Source organism: Pseudopodoces humilis, chromosome 7, assembly GCF_049639895.1.
Source record: "Pseudopodoces humilis isolate 2021_Gansu_Grassland_sample_001 chromosome 7, ASM4963989v1, whole genome shotgun sequence".
Taxonomy (NCBI): domain Eukaryota; kingdom Metazoa; phylum Chordata; class Aves; order Passeriformes; family Paridae; genus Pseudopodoces; species Pseudopodoces humilis.
Genome location: NC_142206.1, coordinates 58082499 through 58109272, shown reverse-complemented (window position 1 = coordinate 58109272; position 26774 = coordinate 58082499). Strand labels below are relative to the sequence as shown.

The 26774-nt window shown below is 45.8% G+C and overlaps 1 protein-coding gene across 2 annotated transcripts in view; it reads right to left on the bottom strand.

Moving 5' to 3' along the window:
• The window catches only part of RTN1 (reticulon 1), a 114870-nt gene that overhangs the window by 15875 nt on the left and 72221 nt on the right, over nt 1–26774 (bottom strand). Inside the window, exon 1 of one of the 2 annotated variants that reach the window (XM_005520038.2) lies at nt 463–792. The exons of the other annotated variant lie outside the window; for it this stretch is intronic. Coding sequence (XP_005520095.1) covers nt 463–523 — 61 coding nt within the window. The 5' untranslated portion in view covers nt 524–792. Of the gene's footprint in view, nt 1–462; nt 793–26774 lie in introns of those variants that run through there. 2 annotated transcript variants of the gene reach the window in all.

Below are 26774 nucleotides of genomic sequence, written 5' to 3'. Positions count from 1 at the left end.
CTGAGCTCTGGGTGTGTCCGTGGGCAGGAGGCACCCAGGAGCCCAAAGCCACCACCTCCAACCCCGGCGGGCACCAGGGCACCGTCACCCGGCCTCCCTAAAGCCCGAAAGGTGGGAAATCATGCCAGCGATATCCCGACGGAGAGAGCCGAGGGTGAGGAATGACGCCGCTAAAGGCAAGGGCGGATGCTGTGGGAATGAGCTGTAAGGTGGGAAGGGAGGACCTGTATCCTGGATGCTTTCAGGGTGAGACACCTGGGGATGGGAGAAATGCATTCCAAGAGCAGAAATAGGGGCTTTTAATCTTCCTTTCTTAAATTACCCCCAAAGAAAAGCTCGGCGGGGAGGGAGAGGAAACAGCATGCAAAGGCCCACAGGTGAACAATGCAAAAATGGATGGATCCTGCCTTTGCCTCCTCTGCCATGCAGTCCTAGCATGCAACACCAGAATAGATAGAATACCCTGACATTTCCAGTTGCTCCAAAGACAGTCCATCTTGGTGGAATCGGCACTGGCTTGCATCTCGGAGAGCTGAGGGATTGGCGGTCCTTTTGGTCGGAGGCACTGCGTTAGCAGTCAGGCATTCCCGAGCATGGGTGGGATCCTGGGTACCGCTGCCTCTCCCCGCTCGGCTCCGGACTGATGCTGTAAGCAGCACAGGCGGAGGGGGAGGGCATATTGTACGCGCTGCGGTCTCCACTGCAGCAAATCAGCAGTGTGATGTGGCTGCCCTAGGGAGCAGGCTCCTTTGAAAAGGGGATGCGGTCCCTTTTCAAATCAAAAGCTTGCGCTCCGGCGGCTTAGCCTCCTAAGCCATGGAAATGGTTAAGGCAACCTGATGGCAAAGAAATAAAAACAAATTGGGTGTGGGGAAAAGGGGGGGGCGGTGAGGGGTGAGCAGTGTTTCCTATGTGTCAGTACGGCTGTGACTGTTCGTGTTCCAGAAATTTCTTGACAGTGATGGAATCTGGTATATTTTTTTTTTTCTTTTTTCCTTTCCTTTTCTCTTTTTTTCTTTTCTTCTTTTTTTTTTTTTTTTTTTTTTTTATGTCTGAAGGCCAAATTTCACACAACTCCTCCAGGTTTTCATGCCTCCCTCTCCTTTGGCCGGCTGGGTGGGGTCGGGGAGCAGGCAGGAAAATAAACAAGGTCAGGATCCAAGCCCTGCAGAGAAACCCCTAATTTGCTATTTTTTTTGGAAAACCCTGCGGGCACGGGGTGACCCATGTGGCCCCCCCATGCCAAGCCCTGCCACACCAGGATGCTGAGGACTCCCAGTTGCACCAGGTTTGGGTGTGCAGGGAATGAGTGCTGCCTTCTCTCATGTCCCAAAATGCTGCATAAATCAGGATTTGAGGTGTAAGAGCGCAGGAATACAGGACAGTTTGTGAAATGGCCACTAATAGCTGAATTTTAACGTGGGCCCCACCACTCCTTTCCTAGCAGGAGACAGCCTCTGCCTCAATTTCCCCACCAATAAACTATTTTGAATAGCCTTGCAGAGACATCATAACCATGCAATGGTCATACTTGGCAAACACCGGGAAAGAAAATCCTTTGCCACTCAACCCACCTGCATTATCAGATTTTGGGGTGCCTAGTAATATTAATGAACTCCCCAAAAAGTCACCCCATTTCACTGAAGAGTGACAGTGTGTCAGACTATGTCCAGTCATTTTGGGCAGAATGACCCCAGCTGGGCACCTCTCAGCTCTGTGGCTGGATTTAAACATTTAGATCATGACAGTTCATGAAATAATTTCACTTTAGCTGCGTTTTACTGAATTTTGGTTTTTTTTATGTGGAACACAGACGCAGTGGGTCACATACTCATCAGCATGGGGAATAGAGTTTGAACCCTTCTGCTCTTTTGACTCCAAACATAAAAAGTCTTTAAAACCTGAGTTAACAGATATCTCCTCCAACTGGCAGTAGTACTGCACTTATCCTTCCCTCAGGTAACTCACAGAAAAAAAACCCCAAAAATTAAGGAGATTCACCATTGTATTATCTTACTCTTTACCTCGGAAACTCTGCTGGGATTATGAGGGCCAGCAGCCCATTATTCATGTTTATAAACCATCCTTGAGATCCCCAAAAGTACTTGCTTAGGCTTGAACCCAGCATCTTCATTGCCCTAACAGGGAAATCCTTAGCTAATTAGGGCAGAACTGGCTTCAGCTGCCATTGCATTGTAGTAAGATTAAACCATCTAGAATGTTACAAATTTGGATTTTGTGTTCTTCCTGGCTTTGTTTAAAAAAAAAAAAAAAAAAAAGGAATAAAGTGGTTGGCAAGGGACAATTTGCATGGACTGATTGGTTTAGACCCTTTGCAAGAGCAGAAAATATCTCTATTGATACATTTTTCCTTGCAAACATTGCAGCTCTGTAATGGGGGTTCCCAGCACCATGCCATACTATGAAGTATTTTCAAGCAGTGTGTATAAAACAGAGACATAATTCACATAAATGTTCTATGTCCTTGTCCCTGGAATAGCCATAGGCACCCCAAACATCGTGCATAGGTCAAATTTATGGCTACTGGCTGAATACCACCAGCAACACAGCAGTGAGAAGGCAAAAGATCTCTGTTGGGTCTCACTAACCCAAATTTCTCAGTCAAGTGTGAGGAACAAATTCTCTTTGGACAGAAGAGTAGTCCATGCACATTTAACATCCCACTAATTATTTCTCCTTGCCTTCATTGCTGGTGGAAATTTTTCTTGCCTCAGACTTCATGTCTCCATTCCTTCTTCCAGGCTACCAAAACAAACGCACCATCAGGCTTCCTGTTTAAATTCTTACTCGCCTTTGCACAAGTGTCTCTTCAGACCTGGCCCATGTGATTGGACTCTCCCACACTACTTCCAGAACTATTTTAATCCACAGGCACCAGAACCCATCGCTTTACCAGCAGTAACAAGAACACTGCATTTGTGTCAGAAACAGAGCTGAACTGGAACAGTGAGATGAAGACTCTTAGAAAATGCACATGGGCTAAGAAGAGCTTCCAGTGTGCACTCACTTGTCCCAGGACCTGAGGAAGGTGGGGGACAGAAGCAACTCTATGTGTGACTACAGAAATTGCACAAAATCCCAATCAGTGCTGGGTGGACCCAGGAATAAAATGGCCATTGATAAAAAAAAATGCATTTCCATAATGAGATTTTAAATTATGCATTCAGTAAGTAGTGGGACAGAATTAGGACTAAACACTTGGCCATCAGTCCTGAGGTTAAGAACTGTTTCTTTGACACAGAACTAAACCAGGAGCAGGCTGGAAGACACAAATAAACATTGCTCTGCCTGGATCTTGAAAGGGTGAGACATGCACAGAGATCTTGGCATCAGCTGCAGGAAAGTTCAGTGTTGGCAGAAAGCTTTCCTGTGATCATGAACAGGAGCAGGATGAAAAGTAGTAAGTGGAATTTGCTTCCCTTCAGAGCACTGTCCATTGGAAGCCTCCTGTGGGTGTTACTGAAATCATTACATATCTTAAAATGTGTTAGTGAGGTCACATGAAGCTCAGTGTTGATGGTACAGCCACAAGCCAAGAGGGCTTATCGATATTTGCCTGCTACATAGCTCTGCTAGAGATAATGATCTGAGTGTGCAGGACGTGTGGGGTAAGCACTCAGTAAAATAAAGTTACCTGGTTGCTTTCAGCCCATCCTGCAGTGGGATCGTTTCAGGAAACCACTGGCCAAGCAGACACAGGAGCAGAGTATTGCTGTCTGCCTCATTTCTTCCTATCCCTCCAACAGAGATCATGGGATCACAGAATGATTTGGAAGGGACCTTAAGGGGCATCTAGTTCCAAACCCTTTGCCCATGGGCAGGGATGCCATTCACTAGACAAGGTTTCTTAAAGCCCTGTCCAATGTGGCCTTTAACAGTTCCAGGCATGGGGCACCCACCTCTGGATGGCCAAATGAGGTGCAGACTGTAGCTCTGCAGAGGACAGGGCCACCCTGCCATAGTGTGTGGCCACCAGGGTTGTGCTCCTTGCAGGGGTACAGGAAATCCTGCAGCAGGGATCGGTGCTCCAGCCCTACCCTGCCTCCCTCCAAAGGTCCTTCTACGGTGACCCAACCCACCTGTGAACCACTGATGAGCTCTGATGAGGTCAGAGTTAGCAACATTTAAGGCTTTTTAGGTAAATATACTTGAATGGACCATATATCAATCCATAAGAGCTCAGAAGCACCCACTGTTCTACCACAGGAGCTAAATGTCAGGGCACCCCTTAGCAACCCAGCTGGAGGGCAGGGGTGGAAGTCAGCTGCTTTCAGTTTGTTTCAAAGATTACTTAATGATTAAAAACCCAAAGACAGAGCTGAAACCACTGTCTGGAGTGCAGTGACTTTGAAGGTACTTTAGACTGATTGCGTTTTCCTGCATCACTCCTTGCCAAGGCTCGGTGGGACACATTGAGGGCAGCGCCAGATCTGCAACGTGGTGCTGAAAGATCCTGACACTTAGCACTTTAGGAGAACAATAGCATTAAGAGAGATCATTTGGGTTATTTTTCTAAGCTAATTTGTTCTTAGCATTAGCAACAAAAATAGAGAAGATGCTATTTTAAAAGTTGCATTAATATGTCTCGAAGCTCTAAAGAGCAATGGGGAATTTTTGCCTGAGCACTCCAAGCAAGGGCAGCCAGCAATTACATTTCCGTCAGGAGGCTGTCAATAGCAGAAGGATGGGCCAAATCCTGGCTCTGCTCTCATCCTTTTCACTGTCTTGTGCTCATTCTTGCACATTTTCTGGTCTGCAGAGCTGCTCAGAGGCAGCTCAAATGGCAAGGCCATGAGCTGGGAGATGCTGATGGCTGTTTCAGGTCCATCCCTTCTCACAGTACAGGAAGCACATAGATAGTTCTGTCCTTGCTGTCTTTTGCCCCAGGTCTTTGCTATTTTCTCTTAGAAGATGTAATGCAGTGATGAATTACATTTTTTCTCAGATCTTCAAACCACAAAAAGAATCAATAAGCTGGTAAAAAAAAGACAATATGGTCTTAAATTGGCACAATTAAAGCCTGAAACTGAACAATCATAACAAAGGCAGCCCTATGTCCTGGCACATCACATAATGTTCCAGTCTCCTTGTGATTTCTTTTAAAGTCTTGAAATGCCTGGATATATAGGGGTGTTTTTTAATCATCAGTCAAAATATTTGGGTGGTTCACAAGGACAAGAAGTGTGATTTCGAGATGTGCTAAGTTTCTGCTCTGCTGCCTCTGTTTCTGCTCAGCAAAACTGTTCTTCATACCCATCTTTACTCAAAGGCTGAGATTGTGGATGTATATGTATATGTATATGTATATAGATAGATATATATAGATATATATGGACATATCTAATCATAGAAGTGTAAATTTGAAGGGACTTTAAAGATTATCCAGTTCCCAACCCCTGCCATGGGCAGGGATATCTTCTACTATCCCAGGTTGGTCAGAGCCCCATCCAACCTGGCCTGGAACACTTCAGGGATGGGACATCCACACCTTTCCTGGGCAGCGAGGGCCAGGGCCTCACCACCCTCACAGGGAAGACTTTCTTCCCAACATCTAATCCAAACGTGCCTTCTGCCAGATGAAGCCATTCCCCTTTCTCCTGTCACTCCATGCCCATGTCCAAAATCCCTCTCCAGCTCTCTTCTCAGCCCCCTTTAGGCACTGGAAGGTGCTATGAGGTCTCCCTTTCTCTTCTCCAGGTTCAAGAGCCCCAACTGTATAAGAAGACTGTATAACTATGTATAACTGTTAACAATCATATATAACTGTATAATAACTGTATATAACTGTATAGGACGACCCTTTTATAATAAGATTTTCAGCAGCAAGCCAGTGACACGAGCCAAATGAGTTGGTGAAAGACCCAGCTGAGACAAGCTTTGTGCTTGCTTCCTTCCCTGGGAATGAGGTGGCCTTTCCTTGAATCCCAGTAAATGAGCCCTTTGGGGGGAGCTCCTTAGATTCAACATTGTTGTTAAGAAACAATTTTGGGTTTTGAGCCTCTGATGCTCCTCAGTGAACACAGCACAGACCTTCTTCAGCAGCCATCCCAGAGATGGCCAGGACTCCTGTGGTGCCCTGATTACTGCAGGCAGCAGCACAACTAACACATGACAATCAGTTTTGATTTACTCCTGCTTCTTCAGAGGTGGGTAATTTCTCTTGGTTCTTTAATGTTATTTTTGAACTGTGAGGTTCATAGAAATAAAGGCTCTATTCCTGCCATTGACCTAGAAAAGTCTTTTGATTCTTTCCAGTGGGACTACTTTTTTCAGTTGCTGGGAACCTTAAAATCATGAGTTTCTCTCCTCTGTGGGAGGTAGTCACTGCATCTTCATTCCTCCTTTAAGATTTGATCAGTAAAGCTAAAGAGACCCTAAAACTCTCTCTGACCTCCTGCACTCCCCCATTACAAAGGCAAGTGCTTGCAGTTTATTACCATTTTCAAGCCCTCTGTTTTTAAGCCTGTGCTGTGAAATTTTTCTCTCCTACAGCATTGCTGGTGCTGCAGCTGGCATTATTAATTCCATTTCATTAACTGATCTTCTTAATGTACTGGAAGACAATAGAGAAGACAGTCCTGAGACCTCAGTGTGGCTGAGCCTCAGGAGATCTCTGTTCAGTCCCCACATCTGCCACAGGCTTCCTACGTGACCTTGGGAATCCTCTCTCCGAGTTCTCCGGGTCTGCTCGGTCTATTTAAATTTGGGGCATCGCCTGCTTTTTGAGCTTTGTTTCTGCAGCACCCAGCACAACATCTGCAGCTCCAACAAAGGAGCCTCGCTCATTTTTGCAACACAACTCGCAAGGCTGATGTTACTGGCTGCCATTCTTGGGCCAGGGGAGATCAAGTGAGGCTGTAAAGATGAATTTGGATTGCACTGCTCCTGAAAATGGTGAAATCCTGCCTGGTGGTGTGTAAGGGGCACAGGGGACTCTCCTCTTTGACCAAGCATGATGATGCATTTTTTTGCAAATTCTTGAAGCGAGGTCTGGTATCCAGTGCCTGAGCTGGGGAAATGGGGCAGTGCCACATGGCAGTGCCACATGGCAGTGCCACATGTCACAATGGAGAGGTCCTGCCCTTTGCTCCCCTGCACATCCAAGTCCTGAGCTCAGGCAGCTCCAGTGCACCCCAGGAAAGATGTTCCCACAAAAAATGCCAAAGCTTTGCTTCCAGCTTGCAGAGCCACCCTCTGCTCCGGCTCTGCTGGGATCAGACCCAAGTTTTTAAGCTCCAGGTGCTGATTCACAGGCTGGGATGCTCTGCCCAAGTGCAAAATGCAACTACAAATTTTGCAAATGTGACTGCAAATTAAACCAACAACCTGCAGGCAGAGGCTCAGGATACTGAGACTACATTTACAGCAGTGCCACAAGCCCTTAATTGAGTTTGGGATGTTCATAAGCAGCCAGGGGTGCTTGAGAATGATCTGTAGTTTGCAGCATTTCTGCTGGCTCCACAGCTCCTGTACCTGGCACTCTTGCTGCCAGCCCAATTCAGACCAGGGGAGAAGGTGCAGAATGATTTAATGTAGATCAAACCCCTTTCCCCAGCTTCAGATACTCCCCCAAAAAATAATATTCTTTGAGGAAAGGTGCTCCCCAGAAGGGCCTGAGCTTCTCACCATGCTAGAGAGCTGCTTCAAGCATCTCACCAGAGGCAGTTTTACATCCCCCACCCCGCCCTGCAGAGAGGATGAAATGCATTAGTGGTGGAGGTGTGTGGATACTACAGCCATGCACCAGCTTGGCCTGCACACCATTGTCATGACAACCCCAGCTTTCCCTGGAAAACAGAAGCAAATCACTGCCACACTGCTGGATTCAACAGCCTGCTCCATGGAGGAGAGACACCTGGGTACCAAGATGCTCTCTGGAAAGAGACAGCTCCAGTCACACCCAGCCTGGGAAGCTGGCTGTTAATATGGGAAAATCCTGGCTGAGGCTGCAGAGGAATGGAGGACAGGTTGGACAAGGGGAGGTGAGGAAGCAGCTGCTCCTGTCCTGAGCAAACACAGCCTACAGCCTTTGCAAAAGCGACGGAGGAGGCACTGTGACTGCTTACTGCAGCAGTGCCAACGCTGCTGCGTGGCACAAAGTGGGGGAAAACAACCCAAAAGGAGCAATGAAGGACATAAAATCCTGGTGTGTAAGGCAGAAATGCCAGTGCAGGCTGTGAGAAGGGGAAAACAAGGAGAGAACAGGGCAGCGTTCTGTTGAGAGTCTGTGTGGGCACTGGCTGGAGAAATGCTTTGGACGGCGAAGCAGCACTCTGAGTTTTAAATGTTATTATGGGCCTCTGGGGCAATTAGAAGAATTAGATCAGGAAATGATGTGCCAGAAGCGTTGGCTGAAAAGTGGTCAGAGTTGTGTTTGCCGGGGAAACGAGCAGGGAAAATGGTCTTGTGTGGCATTTTAGGACATTGGTTGGAAGTGAAGCAACACAGAAAATCAGAAGTGGTTTGAGCAGTGGGGAGCTGGCCCTGCCCCAGCACATCCCCTCACATGGGGCAGAGGGAAGAGGACAAATCATATGTGTATATCTTATGGAAGATACCATCAGCAAGGTCAAGTAAGCTTCCATCATCCAATCAGCAGAATATGCCATGAAAATCCACACCCTGAAGCCAGCTCATTAGGAACTTAAGATCAGTCATCCCTAAAACTAGTCATCTTATGAAAACAGATGCAAAAGGAGGAAAAAGAGAAGTGAAAAAAAAAAAATCAGAACCCAGCTGAACCCACTGAATTTGTGGAAATGGGTTTCTCTCTGAAGAAGAGATCCTATCTCTGAGCACTTGACTATCATATAACCTCACTCCTTCTCTGCACAAAATGAGAAACTCTTGATTTGGATGCTGACATCAAGTATCTGAGAAAAGACAATTTAATTTCCCATTCTCAAGGCTAAAGGATTAAAGATAGATCAGCAAAACTATTTCACATTTAGAAAACCAAATGAAAAAGTCTGAGGAATTCAGATTTCCCCGATGATATTGCTTAACACCACAAACCACATTTTCCTGATTGCTGCTGCAGAGGGACTGATAACTCTCTGTCCTGGGATGAGTGTGAACAAAACAGAATGTATAGGCTGGATTTGAATATATACATGAAAAATAGATTTATTTTTCCATATTTATCAATTAATAAGTAGATTAAAAGTCCATTGGACAAAACTGAACAAGGGAAGATGTTTTCCTTATTGACAGCACGTTTAACCACTCTGCTGTGATAACAGCACGTGGATATGGTAGAAGCACAGGAATTTCAGGAGAAATGCAGATTGCAGAGATCCAGAAATAGCTGTATCCCAGAGCACTGCACACGAGCAGTGTGAGGTGGAAGGAAGCATAGTACATATTCTGCATGAGTAGTGAATTCCCTTGCAATAGGTTTGGCTTTTGCAGAAATGGGGGATTTCCAAAGAGAACAGTAAAATAGGTCTGGGCAAGATTCACTAAAGTTCTAATGGGATTTTAGGACTACTTTCCTTAAGTGTTTCCCTCCTTGCAAACATTTAAGTACATGGGGCTTTGATGAAACTCCCTGAGACAGGTACCACCAAATGCCTCACTGCATGATATCACTTAGTTCATTCTTAATAAATCCACCCAGGGATCCAAAGCACAATATCCCTTGTGTCCCATGTGAGGTTCTTGAATTTCAAGTGCCAAGTACTTAAAATTAATGTCTTGCCGATGAATCAGAGATAAACCGTAATGGCATGACATTAATTTCAAATCATTGTAAATTCAAGAAAACCACAATCTTATTTTGGTTTGCAAACCCCAAACTCAATTGTCTTATTTTGTTTTGGATGAACTGCCTCTTTCACAGGTGCAGTAGATGTGATCAGCCCTCACTGAATTCTGGGCAGGACTCTGAGTCCAGCTGGTCCTCAGCACCTGTGGGGCTGGACTTGTGAAACCTCAGCCTCTGAGTACCCCCAGCTTGAAGATGAGACACCAGCCCTCAAAATTAGGATCATTAATACTGGGGGAAGAAGAGAAGGACTTCATTTTGGAAGTAGCAGCAGCTCTTACCTTTTCCAAAACTCTTTTTAACTGTGCTTTTTTCCCCCCCTCATTCTTTTACCCGACTGCCTGACATTTAAAATGATCAAAGCTCCCTGTGAACCACAGCTTCTAAATTTCAGATAAATATAGGCACGCTGCTCTGTGTTTGTTTTTCTCAGGTTGCAAACCTGCTGTAGAGACCTACTTATTCTGGAGCAGGGGGAGCTGCTGGTTTGTCACCACGCGTTCAGCAGCCAGGAGGGAGCGGAACCCTCCGTGCAGGATGTGGCTCTGCACTGCTCCCAATAGAGGGTCCAGGCCTGCTCTGGCAACTCAGAACAAACCCACCAGCAGCCCCTTTGTTGGCTGGAGGAGCCAGAGCAGCCCTGGAGTGAGAGAAGGCATGTGGAGACATCATGCAGGGGGACAGACTGCGTGGAGGGGAGGATGGAGATGGCCGTGGCTGAGTGTGGTGACACATCCAGCCCACACTGACACACGGGGGGACAACCCTGAGCTCTTTGAGACATTGAGAAGCTCTGTGGGCTCTGGGGTATGGATGGAATCACATGCAAGGGCAGGAAGGTCCTGCCCCTGCCCACACACACACAGCCACTCATCTTGGTACAATTTATTTTGGCCTCCCCATTAGCTGGGAAGAAAACGTGGCAATTACTTTGTACATCCGAAGTGTCAGAACCCTTTGGCACATTTCCCTGAAGCTAAATAATTAATGAAGGGCTCTGATTTGTGTGAATCTTGTGGAATCATCAGACAGTGTGGAGTGACATTTACTTCTTGATGCCTGGGATGGGGCTTTGTGATGATGTTTCCATCCTTTCCTGCAGCTGAAAGGGCGTGGCCTGAGGTTTGTTCTGTAAAAAAGGTTTCTGCCCTGCTTAGGCTGCCACAGACATCAGCAGCCTTCTAAATACGAATGCTTTGCCAGTGATGGAAGATAAAATACATTCCTTTTCCACGCAGGAAAGACATCCTGTATATGCAGCACCCAGTAATTTGTCTCGGTGCCTCATTAGAGTCACCACATCTAAAAGCATTTTTTCCCCTCTTACTGACAAATAGGAGTCAAATAGAAGATACCAGGCATGCATCTGCCAGAGGTGAGGCTCAGATCCTGCAGACTCAGCCACCACAGCAGGATCTGTCCCCCAGAGCAGGACCTGGCCCCCATGGCACTGGGATTCCAGCTTGGCACTGGGTGGCAGAGCAAGCTGGTGTCCTTGCAGGGTGAGAGCCCTTCTAAAGGAGACTGCTGCATGGGAGGTATAGGAAGAGCTGGTGGGTGTCACTTTAGGTCCAGTTTTTCCTACAGTTTCTTTCTGAATCAATTCCCCACACAAAACACACCAGAGTTGTACTGAGCTATGACACACAGCTCTGTGTGAGCTGCTGCCTTTTTCTCAGCCCTCCCTCATTTTACCATCAAACTGCAAATAACCTGTTTTTTACCCTGAGGGAGAGAGCTTTTTAGTAAGGAGGAGAGGGGCTGCCCAGAGAACACATGGAGCTATTACATGTGCAAATTGGATATCTTTGGGGTCCTGAAGTGCAGAACAAGGTACAATCTTCACCTCTCCAGGGAGGAGATGAAAGTAAAGCAGAGTTTACATAAAAGCAGAACTCTTCTGATCCCAAATGCCACAGCCAGAATGACACAAGCTCCAAAATGCACTGTCCCTGCTCTGTCTCATGCATTTCACCTCTGAGCAGCACGTTCACATGCTTGGGGATTGAACTTTCAAACCTGTGCATCAACACCAGTCATTCACCTCAAAAAGCTGCCTCTCCCTAGAGAGATTTCCTCCTCACACAGAGTTTTGTAAAAACAGGAGGTAAAGGACTCCTTGTAAGGAAAAGCAAATAGTTTGGAAATCATGTACTTTAAGTCTGTGCCTGGTTCTGCCTCATCCAACACGTGTTTCCATGGAAGCAGAGGAGGAAACGGGCAGCCTGTGGCTGCAAATCACAGCAATCTCAGTGCCTGCTCACAAGCCTGGAAAGACAAATGGATCATTAAAAATAAAATAACACCTGAAATTTTAAACATCCCTTTTGATAGTAGGTAACTGGTATTTAGTGCTGCAACATTCTCTTGAGGGACAGGGGTTCAAGTGCATCACAGCTGAATGAAACCAAACTTGGGCTCATTCTCAGAGGAATCAGAGTATGCGCCAAATAAAATGATTTTTGCTCTTTTGTTGGTCACATTGGTGTAGTGATTGTGTGAGCACAGAGAATGGCAGCACAGCACACAAAGGCAGTTATACAAATGGAATAAAAACATGTTTTCAGCTTGGTTTGGAGGAGTGAGAGAGACCAAACTAAGGATGGTTTAGGAAATATGAATCGTTTGGGAAAAGGAAAGGTTTATCTGTTGATCAAACCTGTTTCTGATCTCAGGAGTGAGTCTCCTCAAGTCAAACTGTCAGTCAGTCACTTGTCTTATCAACATGTCCTTTGAGCATAAACGTTTCTGACTATAACCATGAAGTTTTTAAACGAGCATCTTGAGGCATCACCCCATCCAAAGAAAACACACTATTCCTAACAGTCCACAAGCCAGTTGCAAATACATCTTGCTGCTGAGCCAGGCACATTTCATTGGGAGTAATTATCATTTATCCCCAGGTAAGAGCTGCCTCTTGGCCAAAATGTGGCACTGGGTGACTTGATTGTAGCTGCTCTCGAGTGGCAAAGCTGGATCTACCTGGTGGCCTCGTGCCAGCTCCCAGCAAGGCACCAGGGCTGATCTGTGTGCAGCCATTACAGGATAAATGCAAAATGTCCTTCCTGCACTCACCCACCCTCAGAAAAACATGTATCTCTTTTATAGCAGCCTGCCTTGTCCCAAAAGGCTGCAGAATCTCTCAGCAGCAGGTTTGGATTGCTTTTCTTTCTTGTTTATCAGGCAAGAAAAATTAGGCACACTTACAAAAGCTGCCAATTAGAAGACAGAGTTGCAGACTCCTGAGTTTTATAGTGTTTGGGAGATTTCCTCCCCCCAGCTCTATGTGCAATGGATTTGGAGCTGTTCTCTGTAGCTGCCTGAATGCTGAATTTCTGAATACTGTGGTCAATACTCTATTGAATAACGATAGCTATGATCTAATGACAGCTCTGTGTGCATCTAGGACTTAAGTTTAGTAGATTGTTTTCAGGCAGAGAACAGCAAAAATTGAAAGAATGGGTCAAATCTATTATAAACTACACCCAAACAGGGAAATATGAGAGATGAAAATAAATCTACTGGAGAAAATTAAGAGACTGAGCTTGTAGCAGGACTGACCCTATTTTCAGAGCCTGCAAAGGTCCCAGAGAACTCAATACCAGCAAATCCCAGTGAACAGATGGGAGTACCACAGAAGGTATCCTGCTTCCTTTAGAAGTGTGTGAACACATGGCTTAAGGGAGGGTGCACTGGATTGGTTTTCATCTCTGGCTAGTGCTTAATATCCTTCATCTCACCAGTAGAAATTGCCTGGTGATACTGGCTGGTGCCTTGAACTGTGATAATCTGGGATTTTTCCCTTTTTTTCAAAAATAAGGATGTCAAATCATAATAATGGTTTGTGCATTATTATGATCTGATTGAACTGTAATAGTGATTTATGGGTTGTTTTACCTATGCTGTTGATAAGCCACTGAGTGTCCACTGGGCACAAAGACCTGAAGGTGAAAGGCTCCTGTGTCCTATTCCCAACTCCAAGCCCACCAGGACACACCTGGGAGTGTTCAAGTCCAAGCTGAACGGGGTTTTGAGCAACCTGGTCTAGTGGAAGGTGTCCCTGGCCATGGCAGGGGGTTGGAACTGGGAGATCTTTAAGGTCCCTTCCAAACCTAAGTATTCTGTGATTCTAGGGTTCTGTGAAAAGGCTCTGCAAGTTTTAAAAACATATAAGGAAAGGAAGAGCACTGCAAATAAATTCTTGGACCAAGTAGGAAGGAAATGAAAGGTGAGCAGAAAACTGGTACAGATGAGCCTGCACTAGGAGGATATCAGAAAAGCATTTGCTTCTAGACAGTCAGAGATATTGATCTGCAGTCACACAGCAGCACAGGCTGGACAGGAAGCATCATCAGAAATTGGCTGAGGGAAAAGGAGAAACATGTCAATAAAATCAAGCCGTGTGTCAAAGGGAGGAGGAGGAAGGAGGAGGCCAGCAGGGCAGCCTGTGCTGGAGCCATGGGTGTTTACCTCATGCTGTGTATCAGTGACCTTGAGGGTGATGCCATTATCTAATGATGCCAAATTGTAGGAGGCACAGAACAAATTAATTACAAATGGGAGATTAGGCTTACGGTCTGATAAGCAGCTCACGGAGTTCAATGGAGAGAAGTTTTAATGAGATTAAGTGACAAAGCCATCACTTAGAAGGAAGCATTAAACAGACTACAGACAAGGAGAAAGAACTGGGGGCGAAGGCAGAGAACTATTAAAACCATCTGTGTTATTAAAAGAGGAGTAAACAAGGCCTGTGCCTCTCAGGGAGAAATGGGGATGATAGTAAGGCGTGCTGGCACCGCCGGTGGGAACTGTTCCCGTGAACGTATTGTATGAAGCATCTGAGTCAGACTCGGGGATATTGATGGGAAACCCAGCACAAACTTGGGATTAACACCAGCAGCAAAGCACTGTCTGGCTTGGTATGAATAACAGCAAGCAAGAGCCTGGAGAGGAGGTCCAGGAGATCTGGATGAGTGGGATATGGCAAAGGGTTGGAGATGGCTTGATGGAGAAGAATTTTGCTTTAGCCCAAGAGAAAGAAAAGAGAAGGACAGTGGATGGTAGCAATCAAGGAAAGAAAGTGACCAGCAGTTAATGTCAGACTTTTAAATAATAATAGCTACAGCTAATGATGAATAATTAAAGCAGAGCACTTGGTCTTCAGGCCCTTGCGTAGTTCCGTTCCTCTAATGCACGGCAGGAGCATCATTTATAGCATGTGGCAGGAGGAATCTTGTGATCACAGGGACTGGCTCTGCTTCATCTCCTACCAAAACCACTGCATCCTTCTCCATGAGCTATATTTAAAGCTGAGTTCAAATAAAATGGGAATGGGAGCACTTCCAAATCGGACTGATCAGAGACCTGGGGTGTGGGGATTGGAAATAATGTATTGTGTTTGTGTTACCTGCAGGCAATGGGCCAAAACGGTTCCTGGAAAGGAGGAGAGACACATCTCTTCATTCAGCATCAGTGGGCAGACTTCTGTATGGCTGTGTTAGGCACATTTCTTCATCCTTCCCCTCTGAGATGGGACAGATTCTCTTGGGGCACACGGGGCTGACTGGCATTGTCAGGCACGCAGGGACTCACTAACACACGAGTTTGCCAGTTCTCACCTCCCAACTGCCTCTAAGTATGGAAAAGGTTTGAGAAAAAAGCAGAGCAGACCCCTTGTTTTTCTCCCCTCTCCTTCACCTTTCCACCTACCACTTCACCCAAAGGGTAACACCATTGTGAGGGGCCTGAAAAAAGGAGCAGGCCCCAGGAAAAGCAGGGCTGACCCTCAGACAACACAAAAAGGTGGCAATTCCTGCATTTAATAATCCTCCTCACACTGAAATTCATCCTGCAAGCTCTCCAAGGAAAGAGCCTTACTGCTTGCTCTTATCTTGGCTAACAAAAGATCCTGATCTTTACTGGGTCTCCAGGCACTACATCTAAAATAAGATCTAAAACCAATAATCAGCCCAGAGCTTTCTTTTTCCTGAGAAATCAGGGAGCAATTTGTGCATGTTAAGAAACACATCCAGCACTGTGGCCTTTCAAAGTCATCTGCTTTTCCCTTGACTTCCCTTGCAATGCAGATTATCCAACTGCAGATCCCTGGGTGCTCTCTGATACACAATCCCAGTAAATATTTACATCCTCTCCCTTCCTATTTTGGGTCGAAAAATGCTAAAAGGATGCATAGGGGATGCCTCAACATTTTACATTATGGTCAGCAAAAGTGGGGGTGACAGCTGAAAGTGTGTTGCAATCTCACCTTTGTGGAAAGATTCAAACTCCTACATTTAATCCTGATTTACAAAAACTGCAGGTAGAGGGTTATACATTCAGGTATGATATGGGTCTATGCCTCACTCAAATCCACAAATAGAGTCTGCAGCTCTGAACTCCAGCCTTGCCCACAGGGCAAAAGCAAAGCTCTCATCTGAATAAATCCTGAAAATCTCATCTGCCAGCATCTCCCACCAGTACAACAACAACAGGAGCTGAAGCCAAGTGCTCTGAATATTTCCTTTCACAATACCCAGGAGAGCACAGCTATATGTAACAGAGATATTTACACAGTGTTTGAGGCAATCTTTCTACTCTTAGCAGACACAGAGGTGCCAGGAAATGATTCTACTCCCCAAGCAGGATTCAAACCACAGCACAGGCAGGCCTGTGAGGCCATGATTATCACACTGACCTTTTTAAACTCCCCCTCCATGTAGCATCAAGCATGATCTAAGTGACCACTGCTCATCCAGACTCTCCTCTTAGCTGCTGCTGTGGCTTGTAGTGCAGAGAACACTGCAAAGGCAATGCCCCTGCTCAGACTGTCCCCAAGAAGTGCCAAATCCCAGCTGTGTTAAGGAACAGGCTTCAGTTCCCTCCCTTCTGTAACTTTTATTAAATTCTTTTTCATTTCTTTTTTCTCTTTCTGATTCTGCTGCACTTCTGTACTTTTTCCAGGTCCCACCTCAGCTTCTCCTTCTCCCTGGCCACTTGGTCAAACCTCTCCATCAAGTGATCTCTGTTGCTGGGCTGAAGGAGGGGGAAATGGAGGAGGAAAAGGAGGAGGAAAAGGAGAAGGAAAAGGAGGAGGAAAAGGAGGAGGAAAAGGAGGAGGAAAAGGAGGAGGAAAAGGAGGAGGAAAAGGAGGAGGAAAAGGAGGAGGAAAAGGAGGAGGAAAAGGAGGAGGAAAAGGAGGAGGAAAAGGTCATACCCAGCATCTAGTTCAGACCACAAGCCCTCCAAAACTGATAAGTAACCCCAGAGATACAGGGAACATCCTCTCAGCCACATCAATACACAGTAAAACTCATTTTCCAGAGGTTCCCCCAAAGCTTGCAGGCAATGTTACCCCAATTTCTGGGATAAGTATCAGAAACAAGGGCACACACTCTGTGTCTCAGACTCCAACACTTCCCTTCACATGTAGTGGTGTAATGCAGAGCAGTGTGATGAGCCATTGTTGCTCTCTTTCTGTGGGATTTGAAGTGAAGAGAGGGAATAGCTGCAGACAGCTGCCCAGATTGGTCAGGGAAAGGGCCTCTCACCTGGAGAAGAAGCACTGAGGGAAGGCACTGATAGAACTGAACAAGGGGTGCAGGAACAGAAGGAAGCAAGACTCCTTGAAAAGGGATAAGAGATGGCATGTTCCCCAGGCAGGTGTGCCTGACAAAGCTGAATCTTTCAGTCTGTGTGGCTCTGCATGCTCCATGAGTTGCCCCATCAATGCCTCTGACCCTAAGCAGTGCCCTGTTGGCCATTTCCAGCTCTTTGCAATGCCTCCTCTCAAAGGGAAGGTCTCACATCCCAAACTGAGCTAATCTGGGCCCACAAACATCACTAAAGTCAGTGCTGTGTGCACAGCCAAAACATCCACTCTCTCCTTTAGAAGAGGCCTGCCCTGACAGCCACTGGCACTTCAAGGTGGGATCACTGCCCCCATTCCCTGGGACCTCTGTGACACTGGGACTTTTGGCTAACACACCCTTTAACATTTTTCCTCCAGCACCCTCATATATTTCCTTTTGCAATGTCAGTTTTCCCATCCAGCTCAATGAATAATTCAGCAACATCAAACACGTGCCAAAGCTGTTTCAGTTCTTAGTAGGATCAGTTCTTTGGTCTTTTTCTCCATTTAAACTTCATTCCAACATAATCTCCTTTTCATTGCTGCTGGAGGAGCAAGATCTACAAGTAAAAATCACACTTCCATAGTTATATGGAAATATAACAATATATATGGAAATTCCCTCTTTGATAGGCATGGTGTGCTGCTAATCATTCTGCTGGATGCCTTACTGCTCCTGCTCACTTCTTCTGTTAATGACAGAAAAAACAGCTATATTTTTTTAGAGACATCTATTGGATATTAGGTTCAATAACCATGCAATAAGGATAATATCACAAACCAGAATTCAGAAAAAAAATGAGGTAATTTCCCAGTTTTGTTGTGTGTTCCTGGTGTTACTGCAGTGAAAGCAATTCATCACACCCAACAAATCAATTACTCACAAAATAAATTAGCCAACATCAGTCCTTTTCCAGCAGCTTTTCTAGACAAAAGGGGCTGTGCACATGTAGCAAAGTCAGTGTGAGACATCCAGCTGCAATAATTGTGGCCATGAAGGTTAAGGTGAGCGCTCATTTCAGAAGGCACAATTGCTACTATTGCTTTTATTAAATCCCACTCATTTTATCACTCCCTGGCTGGAGCAATCAGTCTTTCACTTTCAGCCAAGGGTGAAATGTGGCTCTGTTTTTGCACCAGCAAAGCTCCAGTGCAGGAATCCCAGACAGACAGGGAAAACAACCTGTTCTCCCTCTTTGGGAAGTAACTTCCAATTCCTTGGCACATCTCTTGCACTTAACCCAAGTAAGAACAGCTGTTTGTGTTTCAATGCTTCATTAGCTGATGAAGTAACCTTCAGAAATCCTGGCTATTAATCTCTGCTGGCTTTTCTTCAGGCTTCCCTGCTTTGTTCATTGCTCAGATACAGACCTTGTTTTGTGGATGCTATCAGAATTTCATGAGGATGAATGCAAGGACCCCCTCACACACTCCTCTGTAAGGAACTGTCTCTGTTCCTAAAAGAGAGCAGAAAAACCTGTCTGTGCAATGCCTGCTTCTGCCAACAGCACACACTGACTGAGCAGAGATCCTGGGCTGCCTTTATGAGAGTTGCTCAGAAAACAGTGTCTCTGGGATTGTCAGAGGCTGGATTTTGATCTTGCACCACTGTGGATCCCAAATAGCACCAATCAAGGCAGAGAGCTTGTACCAGCCAGGCCATGTTGGTACAAAACCTTGGAAATCTGAATCAATTTTATCCCTTGAATTTTGCAGTCTCATTGCACCTTCTATTCAAAAGATAAGAAGCTATTAAAAAAAAAAATTACATTTTTCTCATTTGTATGAAACGTGTTGCTCTCATCCCAGATGGATGATGTAGCAACATCAAAAGCTGTTTCCCTGACAAATTATTTTTTAGGATCCAGTTTGAAGGAGGACAGTCTTTACTGAGATTCCTACACTACCTGGCAGTCTGGATAATCTAATGACAAATCCTGAAGGCAAGCTCAATTTGCTGCCTTGGAAGCCTTATATCTCCTTTTCTAAGACATGGCTTTTTTGCAAAGATAATACTGATTATCTGTGTCCTTTTAGTGCCTCTCAAGTTACCCCAGCTCAGAGGACTCCTGAGGTCACCTCTCGCTGTAGCCTGCACTCTCATGAACTGAGTTGTGAAATATTTTGATACGAACTGGGAGAAATCTTGTACATCTTTTCCAGTGATGCTCAAGTGTTGCAGGAAAGTATTGGAGGACTAATCCCATATAAAATCTCATGGTACCAGCTGGGAAAGGGTTTCTCTGAGCAAGTGATATCAAAGGGCTTTCAGTGCATAGACTCAAACAGAGAGTCAAGTAGAAACTTCAAGGAAGATAAACCCCAAAACCAGAGGTTCTGGCACCAAAGCAACCCACCTGGGCAGGGATTTCCCCCCCAAAAAATTCACTTCTATGTAAGGTAGCTGCAAATCCTTCATGGTTTGTTTCTTCTGAGCCCTGAACATGCAGGAAACAGTTGCTCAGCCATCTTGAGAGGAGAAACACTTATTTCAGAAGCGCAAGGAGCTTTGTATCCCAAATTTTCAGAAATCAGGGTCAGCTGGACCCTCCCAGACCCAGAGCACTTGTGAAATTGGTCATCACCACCCAAAAGACAAACCTTCACCTTCATTTCTACAGCTGATTTAAGCAACCCTGACATCCCCACATATCCCCACCACAAGCATGCTTGCATCTGGCAGACCTGTGGTGGGGACAGGAGATTATTGGCAACAAAACCAACCCATCTTCCATGTGCATTAGGGTTTTTTCCACACTTGTTTGTATTCTTCACACACAAATGAAACACAGCAGAGCCAGAACACCAGAATGACCTCTCACCACCACAGTTCCCATGAAACCACCGAGCTGCTCTCAGAGCCAGAGGGGAAAGAGGGTATTTGTGATGTCTCTCTGGAAAAAAAATAGCAGACTAAATTGCCCAGGTTGTGTAAAGGTCAAGAGAGTTAGAAAAAAAATATACTGCAGAGGAATTAAACAAAGGAATGTGGTAACCGAGGTAAGATTAAGAGCTAGTGACAAGATCATGAGATACTTCCTTCAGGGAGGAATTCAAGCCCTTGGATTGAATGTTGGATCATTGCATGACCCTTAATTTCTATATTGTTCTGAACTGACATGAAGTCAGCAGCTCCCCAAGGAGGACAAAAAAATAAATCCCCTTTTCAGTCAATACAGCTATTATGTCCCAATCAGCAATACACTCTCAGAAGCTAAGGAAAAACACCAGGAAAATCAATACCCACCTCCAGGTTTTATTCCCAATGGAAATCTATCACATGCCCACCCTTCACTACAATCAAATAAATTAATTTTAACTTCACGGTATCTACCAGACACAAATAGCAATACTCAGGGAAGTCATTATTCTGTTGAACATCCGAGGAATTAGAGCCAACAGGTTCAGAAATTTGTATTCCACCTCTCATTGAGACCTAGAAGTATATTTTGTATCACTGGAGCTTAATCTTAAATTTAAATCTGACCTGAAATGAGTCCAAACTCTTCAAATTAATTAATCAGTGAAACTGGTGAAAAAACACCAGCTCACAGAGCACTGCAGAGGTTAAGAAGCAGCATTTCTAGATCAGAAAACAATACATTCTAGGAATTCCCTGCAAAACACTAAATTATGAGAAAACTGCATTCATGAGAAAAATATTCTGTGTTAGCAAAATAAATATATTTTGATTTTTCCTTCACCTAATCTGTATTCCATTTTATAAACTTCCCTAAGCACCTTCTGAGCTAAAACCTTGACTTGGTATGGATGCTTCATCCCTGGAAGTGTTCAAGGCCAGCTGGTCTAGTGGAAGGTGTTCCTGTCCTGGCAGGGGGGTGGAACAAGATGATCTTCAAGATCCCTTCCAACCCAAACCACTCTGATTCTGTGAAAGATCTTTTAATGTGATTTACAAAAAAACCTTACAAGCTGTATAACTTTCACCCCTTCATCATTTATGACTTAGGGTTTGGGTTTTTTCCTGTTTCTGTGTGCCCAGAGTAAACATCACCTCTCACTATATATTGTGTCAGCCATAGAAAAGCTATCATTGCTATCTCATAGGTGCTAGATGATTCTCTGTCCATGACATCTCTCAAATCTGCTGGAATATGCAGGCAAAGCATCCATACATCAGGCATCTGCAAAATCTGGCCACTGAGATTGTCAGTGTCACAGCCTTGTCTGAAAGCTGAGCCACTGATCCCTGACATGAAGAGACACCAAAAGGGACTCTGCGTCAAGATTTTGGCTTTTAAAATCTGTTTAAACTATGAGTGATTCTGCACTAGAGGTATGCCTGAATTAACAGAAAAATCACTCATGAAAGGAGCAGTTGTCTCCTTGCAGCCTTTCCCAGGAGCAGAACTGAGCCAGCTTTGGGTGCTCAGCTTGGTGTGGCATGGACACAGACATGGATATGGATATAGCAAGCTATGGACTCACAGAGACAAATGTTTGCACATTAACACATATTTTCTCTCCATTCCTCTTGTTAGCAGGTTCTTGCTTGTCTACAGACACCTCCCAACTCTCTGTGCTTGGCCTGGACTTTGCTGTGCATGGCCCTGACACTTGAACATTTGACACAACCATCAGGTCCCTGCATAGAGTTAAACAAGTAGCTTTCTGGGGTTTGTTTGTTTGTTATTCTACTGGTCACTATGTAACCTTGATCAGGCAGGAAGATTTTATAAACACCATTATGTTTCATATCTGTCAGAAAGGTACACTTCTGTCTGAGCGCTGGGACTGATGACAACTCTTCAGAGGCTGTCCCTTGCTCTGAAAAGGGAGATATATAAAAGCGGAAGGATAAAGCCTATAATTTTTTATAGCTCAGTACTTAACACTCACAGGCAGTGGAGTAGACAGCAGTCCCAGGAGAAGACATGTGATCCTCCCACGTTAGAGCTGTACCAAATTTTAAAAGCCCCTCTGAGCACCCAGTCACTGTGTTTAAGATGCTTTGACACACATGCATTAAAAGTTTGATCTTACCAAACAGATGGGGAGTAATTTTCAGCAACAGAGACAAAAATCAGGGAAGAAAAGAGATGCTAGAGGTGAAGCAGGCCAAATACTCAGGCTATGGATAACACAGGTTGTGGAATGAAGGGGTGAGATTTACAGAGACATTTCTGAAAGTCATATAAAAGTCATGCTCTGGTGTATGTACATGGTGCTCACTGTGAGAGGGATTATTGCAGTAATCACCACTGATCCCAGCCACTGCCCAAGCAAACTGTTATCCAGGGAGAAAATCCCATTCTTTGCTTTGTTCTGATCCTTTCCAGAGTGCAGGCATCTCCTGTAAGTGACCACTCCTCACTTAGGGGACTCTGCTATGCTCACATCAAACCAGGACTCCAGGAAGAAGTCCCAAGTCAGCACGTGAGTATTTTTCAGCTCTGTTTCCCCTCTGCAGAGGGTCACACTGCAACCACTCCTGAGGCCAGAAGGAGCCAAACTCAGTCCTTGCTCCCTGAAAAGGAGTGAAGGACAAATCCTGTACAGCACAGACCCTTTGGCATCCATGCTGCTCATTTCCACCACCATGGCCTGCACATCTCCAGCTTTGCCAGCTCAGCTCTGGCTGAGTTATCACAGCTTGATGGGTGACAATCTGTCTGGTGGCAGCTGAACTACATGAAATGGCCAGAAGTGGGGAGGTGAGGCAGAAATGTGTACCTGTGAAGTTCTCTCTCCTCCTCCATGGTCAGGGGAAGAGTCAGTGCTGGTATGGGGAAACTCCTTCAGTCATGGTGGCTGGAGGTGATGTCTGGGCCCCAATGGCAGGAAAGAACAGAGACAGCAAGACAGCTCAGGAAGCTCAAAAACATAACCGCAGAGGTAAAAAAATGAAGAAACTAGAACTGCTTAGCCTGAAGTAAAGAAGGATGGAAGAGTGTTAACAGTTTTTGAGAGACACCTGGAAACTAGTGGAGGATCTGCCAACAGAGGCCTTTCAAATGAGTCACAAGCATCTGTCAAGAGTGTTCTACCAGGAATCGTGGCTGTGGGCCAGGAGATGGGCTTTTGGGACCTCATGGAGCTCCTGCCAGCCTGCTCTGTCTGAGCTGCATTGGGTGGCATCTCTCCTTTAGCCCGCTCTGCCTGCAGGCAGCGGCACCAAGGTGTCAGCATGGGACTGACCCAGACTTGCAGGCTCCAACTCTCAGCTCCCCAAAACCTCTGCCTTGGCTGAGAGGATGGACAGAGGTGGCAGAGGAGGCCAGAGATGACAGAGATGGCAGAGAAGGCCCCAAGCCACCTGACCAAATTGCTTTGAGAGCAAAGGGTTGGACCAGCGGCCTCCACAGGCCCCTTCCCACCGGAATCGTTCTGTGTGGGAGGAAAGTCCACAGAGGTTCACCAAGCTACTCCAAGATTTCATGGCAAGACCAGGACTAGGTTCACAAGTTTACTTCTCTGGACAGGTTTTCATCCCACTCCTCCTCCAGCATCACAAGGTGCAGACACTCCACCCCCAGGCAGAACTTCCCTCTTCCCTACACCTTTTCCAAGCAGGGGCTTTCCAAAGGATGCAAAGCTGCTGGAGCCCCATAAAAAGCAAACTGAAGCACAGAAAACAGATGGGCCAGAGTGTGGAGGCACTTTCAGCAGATGGCACTAAAATATTAAACTAACATTACCGTATGCTTAAGCCTTGGCCTGGCTTGCTGCTGACTGCAGAGCCAGCCTGGTGAGAGCATGCAGATGAGAAACAAGCCTCAGATTGCTAAAGCACCCAACCAAACATCCCCTTCCCATGGAAAAATGCCTCACTAGCAGCTCCTCCAACAGCAGGGATGTGCTAACTCAATGCAGACGATGTTTAGCTGAACAAAAAACATTCCAAACAAATTCAGGTCTTTCCCAGATCTCTGCTGGAAAATCATTTCCTTGAGAAACTCTGTATAATCAGCTTTTCTGTGACACCAAATGGAGGAAAAGCCCACACTGCTTAGTGTTTGTCCACTGTGGGATAGCCCTGGACACCAAGGAACAGCACAAGAGGCACCAGGAAGGAGGGAAAACACCTTCTTCAATCCAGGGCATTTGCCACTGCCACCCCAGAAGTGATCCTGACTGCAGCTTGTGACACTACCTAAGAGACACCAGGATACCACGCAGAGATGGGTGGTCCTGAACCTTGGTGTCCCTCATGGGTGCTTAGAGGCTGAGCAGCCACCAAGGGTGTGTGGTGAGGACACACATTTGCAGGGGACTGACTGGAGTAGTGCTGTGAAAGCTTTTCATAAGGCATCAAAATCAAGATGCTTCATGACAGGTTGGCACAGGACTATGCTGCAGAATAATGTACTTGAAACTATTAATTTTATTTGACTGTGTGTCCAGCAAGATCCTGCCTGGAGCCTGGGTCCTACCCATTGTGTCATCCAACCTGTGAGTGACAGCCCACAGCCCAAGGCCTGGGCTTTTCTTAAGTGAAATTCTGTCATAAAGCAAAAAGAAAATTAAAACAACCATTACTATAAATGTCCGCATCTCTTTTCTATCCCGAGGTCAGGCATCTGATCTGAAAGGTGACAGGCTGCTGCATATTTCATTAAATGGATCAAGGAGAAGGAATCTTTTAATACTGTCACTGAAGGAGGGGCTGAGGAGAGACATGATCCTCCAGCATAAGAGGTCTCCTCCCAGGACCAGGTCCTCAGGCTGTGGGACACCAACACAAGGTAAGCCAGGCCATCCTGGCAGAGAGTGGCCAAAAGGCACCACAAGACAAGACAGGAAAGGACTCAGCCAAAGAGCTCCTTCTCAGCTTGAACTGATCCAGGTTTCTTTTGGGCTTCTTGCAAAATGCCCTGGGCCAAAGGATTCACGTTTCAAGAACAGCAGGTCTTTTCTGAAATTCTCTGTATGCCCAAGCCATGTGCAAGTCCAGCACATAATAATTAAAAAAAAAAAAAAAGAATAAAAAGGAAGAAGAAACTGAGCTGGCAGCCCAGTTTCTGCAGTGTCACAGTCAGATATGCTCCAAGCCCTGTTGTGTAAGGGCTGTGCCCACCCCTGGGAGGAGATGCCAGGAGTGATGTGAGGGCAGCAACAGCCAAACAGCAGCTGCTTGGCTGCAGCTCTGCCCTCCCCTCGGTGCTCTGCAGGAGGAGTTGGCAGCACCAACACAGGTAGCAACTGCACAACTCTGGCCAAAGCCCGAAGGGTGCATCAAGCAAAGCCATCATTCCAACCATGCAGGGAGAGGCTGCTTGGTGATCAACAGCGTGGGAAGGGCTCCACTCCATCAAATCCTGACAGCTCCAGTAAAATGGAGGTGGGAAGTCACTGCCCATTTTTGCTATTGCCACTGGATGGCAATAGATGTTAAGCAGACATCACTGTGCAAACCACGCATGCAACTGCTGTACTCCACCTTGTTATTCAGGGGGATGGCTGTGGTGTCAGCACGCCCAGCAGACACACCAGAGAGGTCCAGAGCCCACAGGCTGGCAGCAACACAACCAGAAAGGCTGTTCCTGGGGTCAGGTTGAATGCAGGGCTTTTCCTTTGTACAGCCTTTCAATGCCTTTCCTGCACTTAAAATCAATTTTTGTCTCGCCAGCTCAGAGCAAGCTCTTCTGACGAGCAATGTGAAATACATCAATGCCATGGATAGGGGTGAAAAAAGACCTGCTGGGATTACAGTACCACACTCTGAAATAGTTAAGGTTTACATTGAAACTGATGGGGGACTGGTTTTAAATTACATACACCTGGCTATGAGCTGGCCAAGGGCCACAGAAAGATCTACAGCAGGGTGTCAAAAACACAGGCAGGTGTGTTGAACAGCTTCATTTTATCTTGTGGAATAAGCAAGTAATAAGAAACAATCAAAGTTTTTCTCATTTCTGTATTTAACAAGTACTTTGTTGCATCTTGTTAGTATTCTCTTAATGATACATAACTATGACTAAGATAATTCTCCTAATTAGTAAATGATGACTGTTCCTGCTTTGGGTGACATCACTCTGCTGCACCTCTGTTGTGTGTCACTGCCACTTCTCGCCGTGTTCTCATCACTTTGGCTGAGTGTGGCCCGTACCAAATGCCTGCCAGGTGCCTCTGAGTTGGCACATGGTACAAATGTGATGCTTCGATGTCAAGCTCTGCCAAGACCTCAAGCTGGTGCCATGAAAGCAGTCCCTGAGAAAGCCATGCTCTGCCACATCATTTCCCTGCCAGACAATGTGTCTTGGACCCATGGGAATGCTCTGGTTCCACCAAGCCTGTTAACACATCCCTCAGCTCACCTCTGAGAACTGATAAAGTGCTGGCTTTCATGTAGATTTCCTGTGGGTTTCCTGTGGATTCTCCCAGTGAGGGACCAGCTAT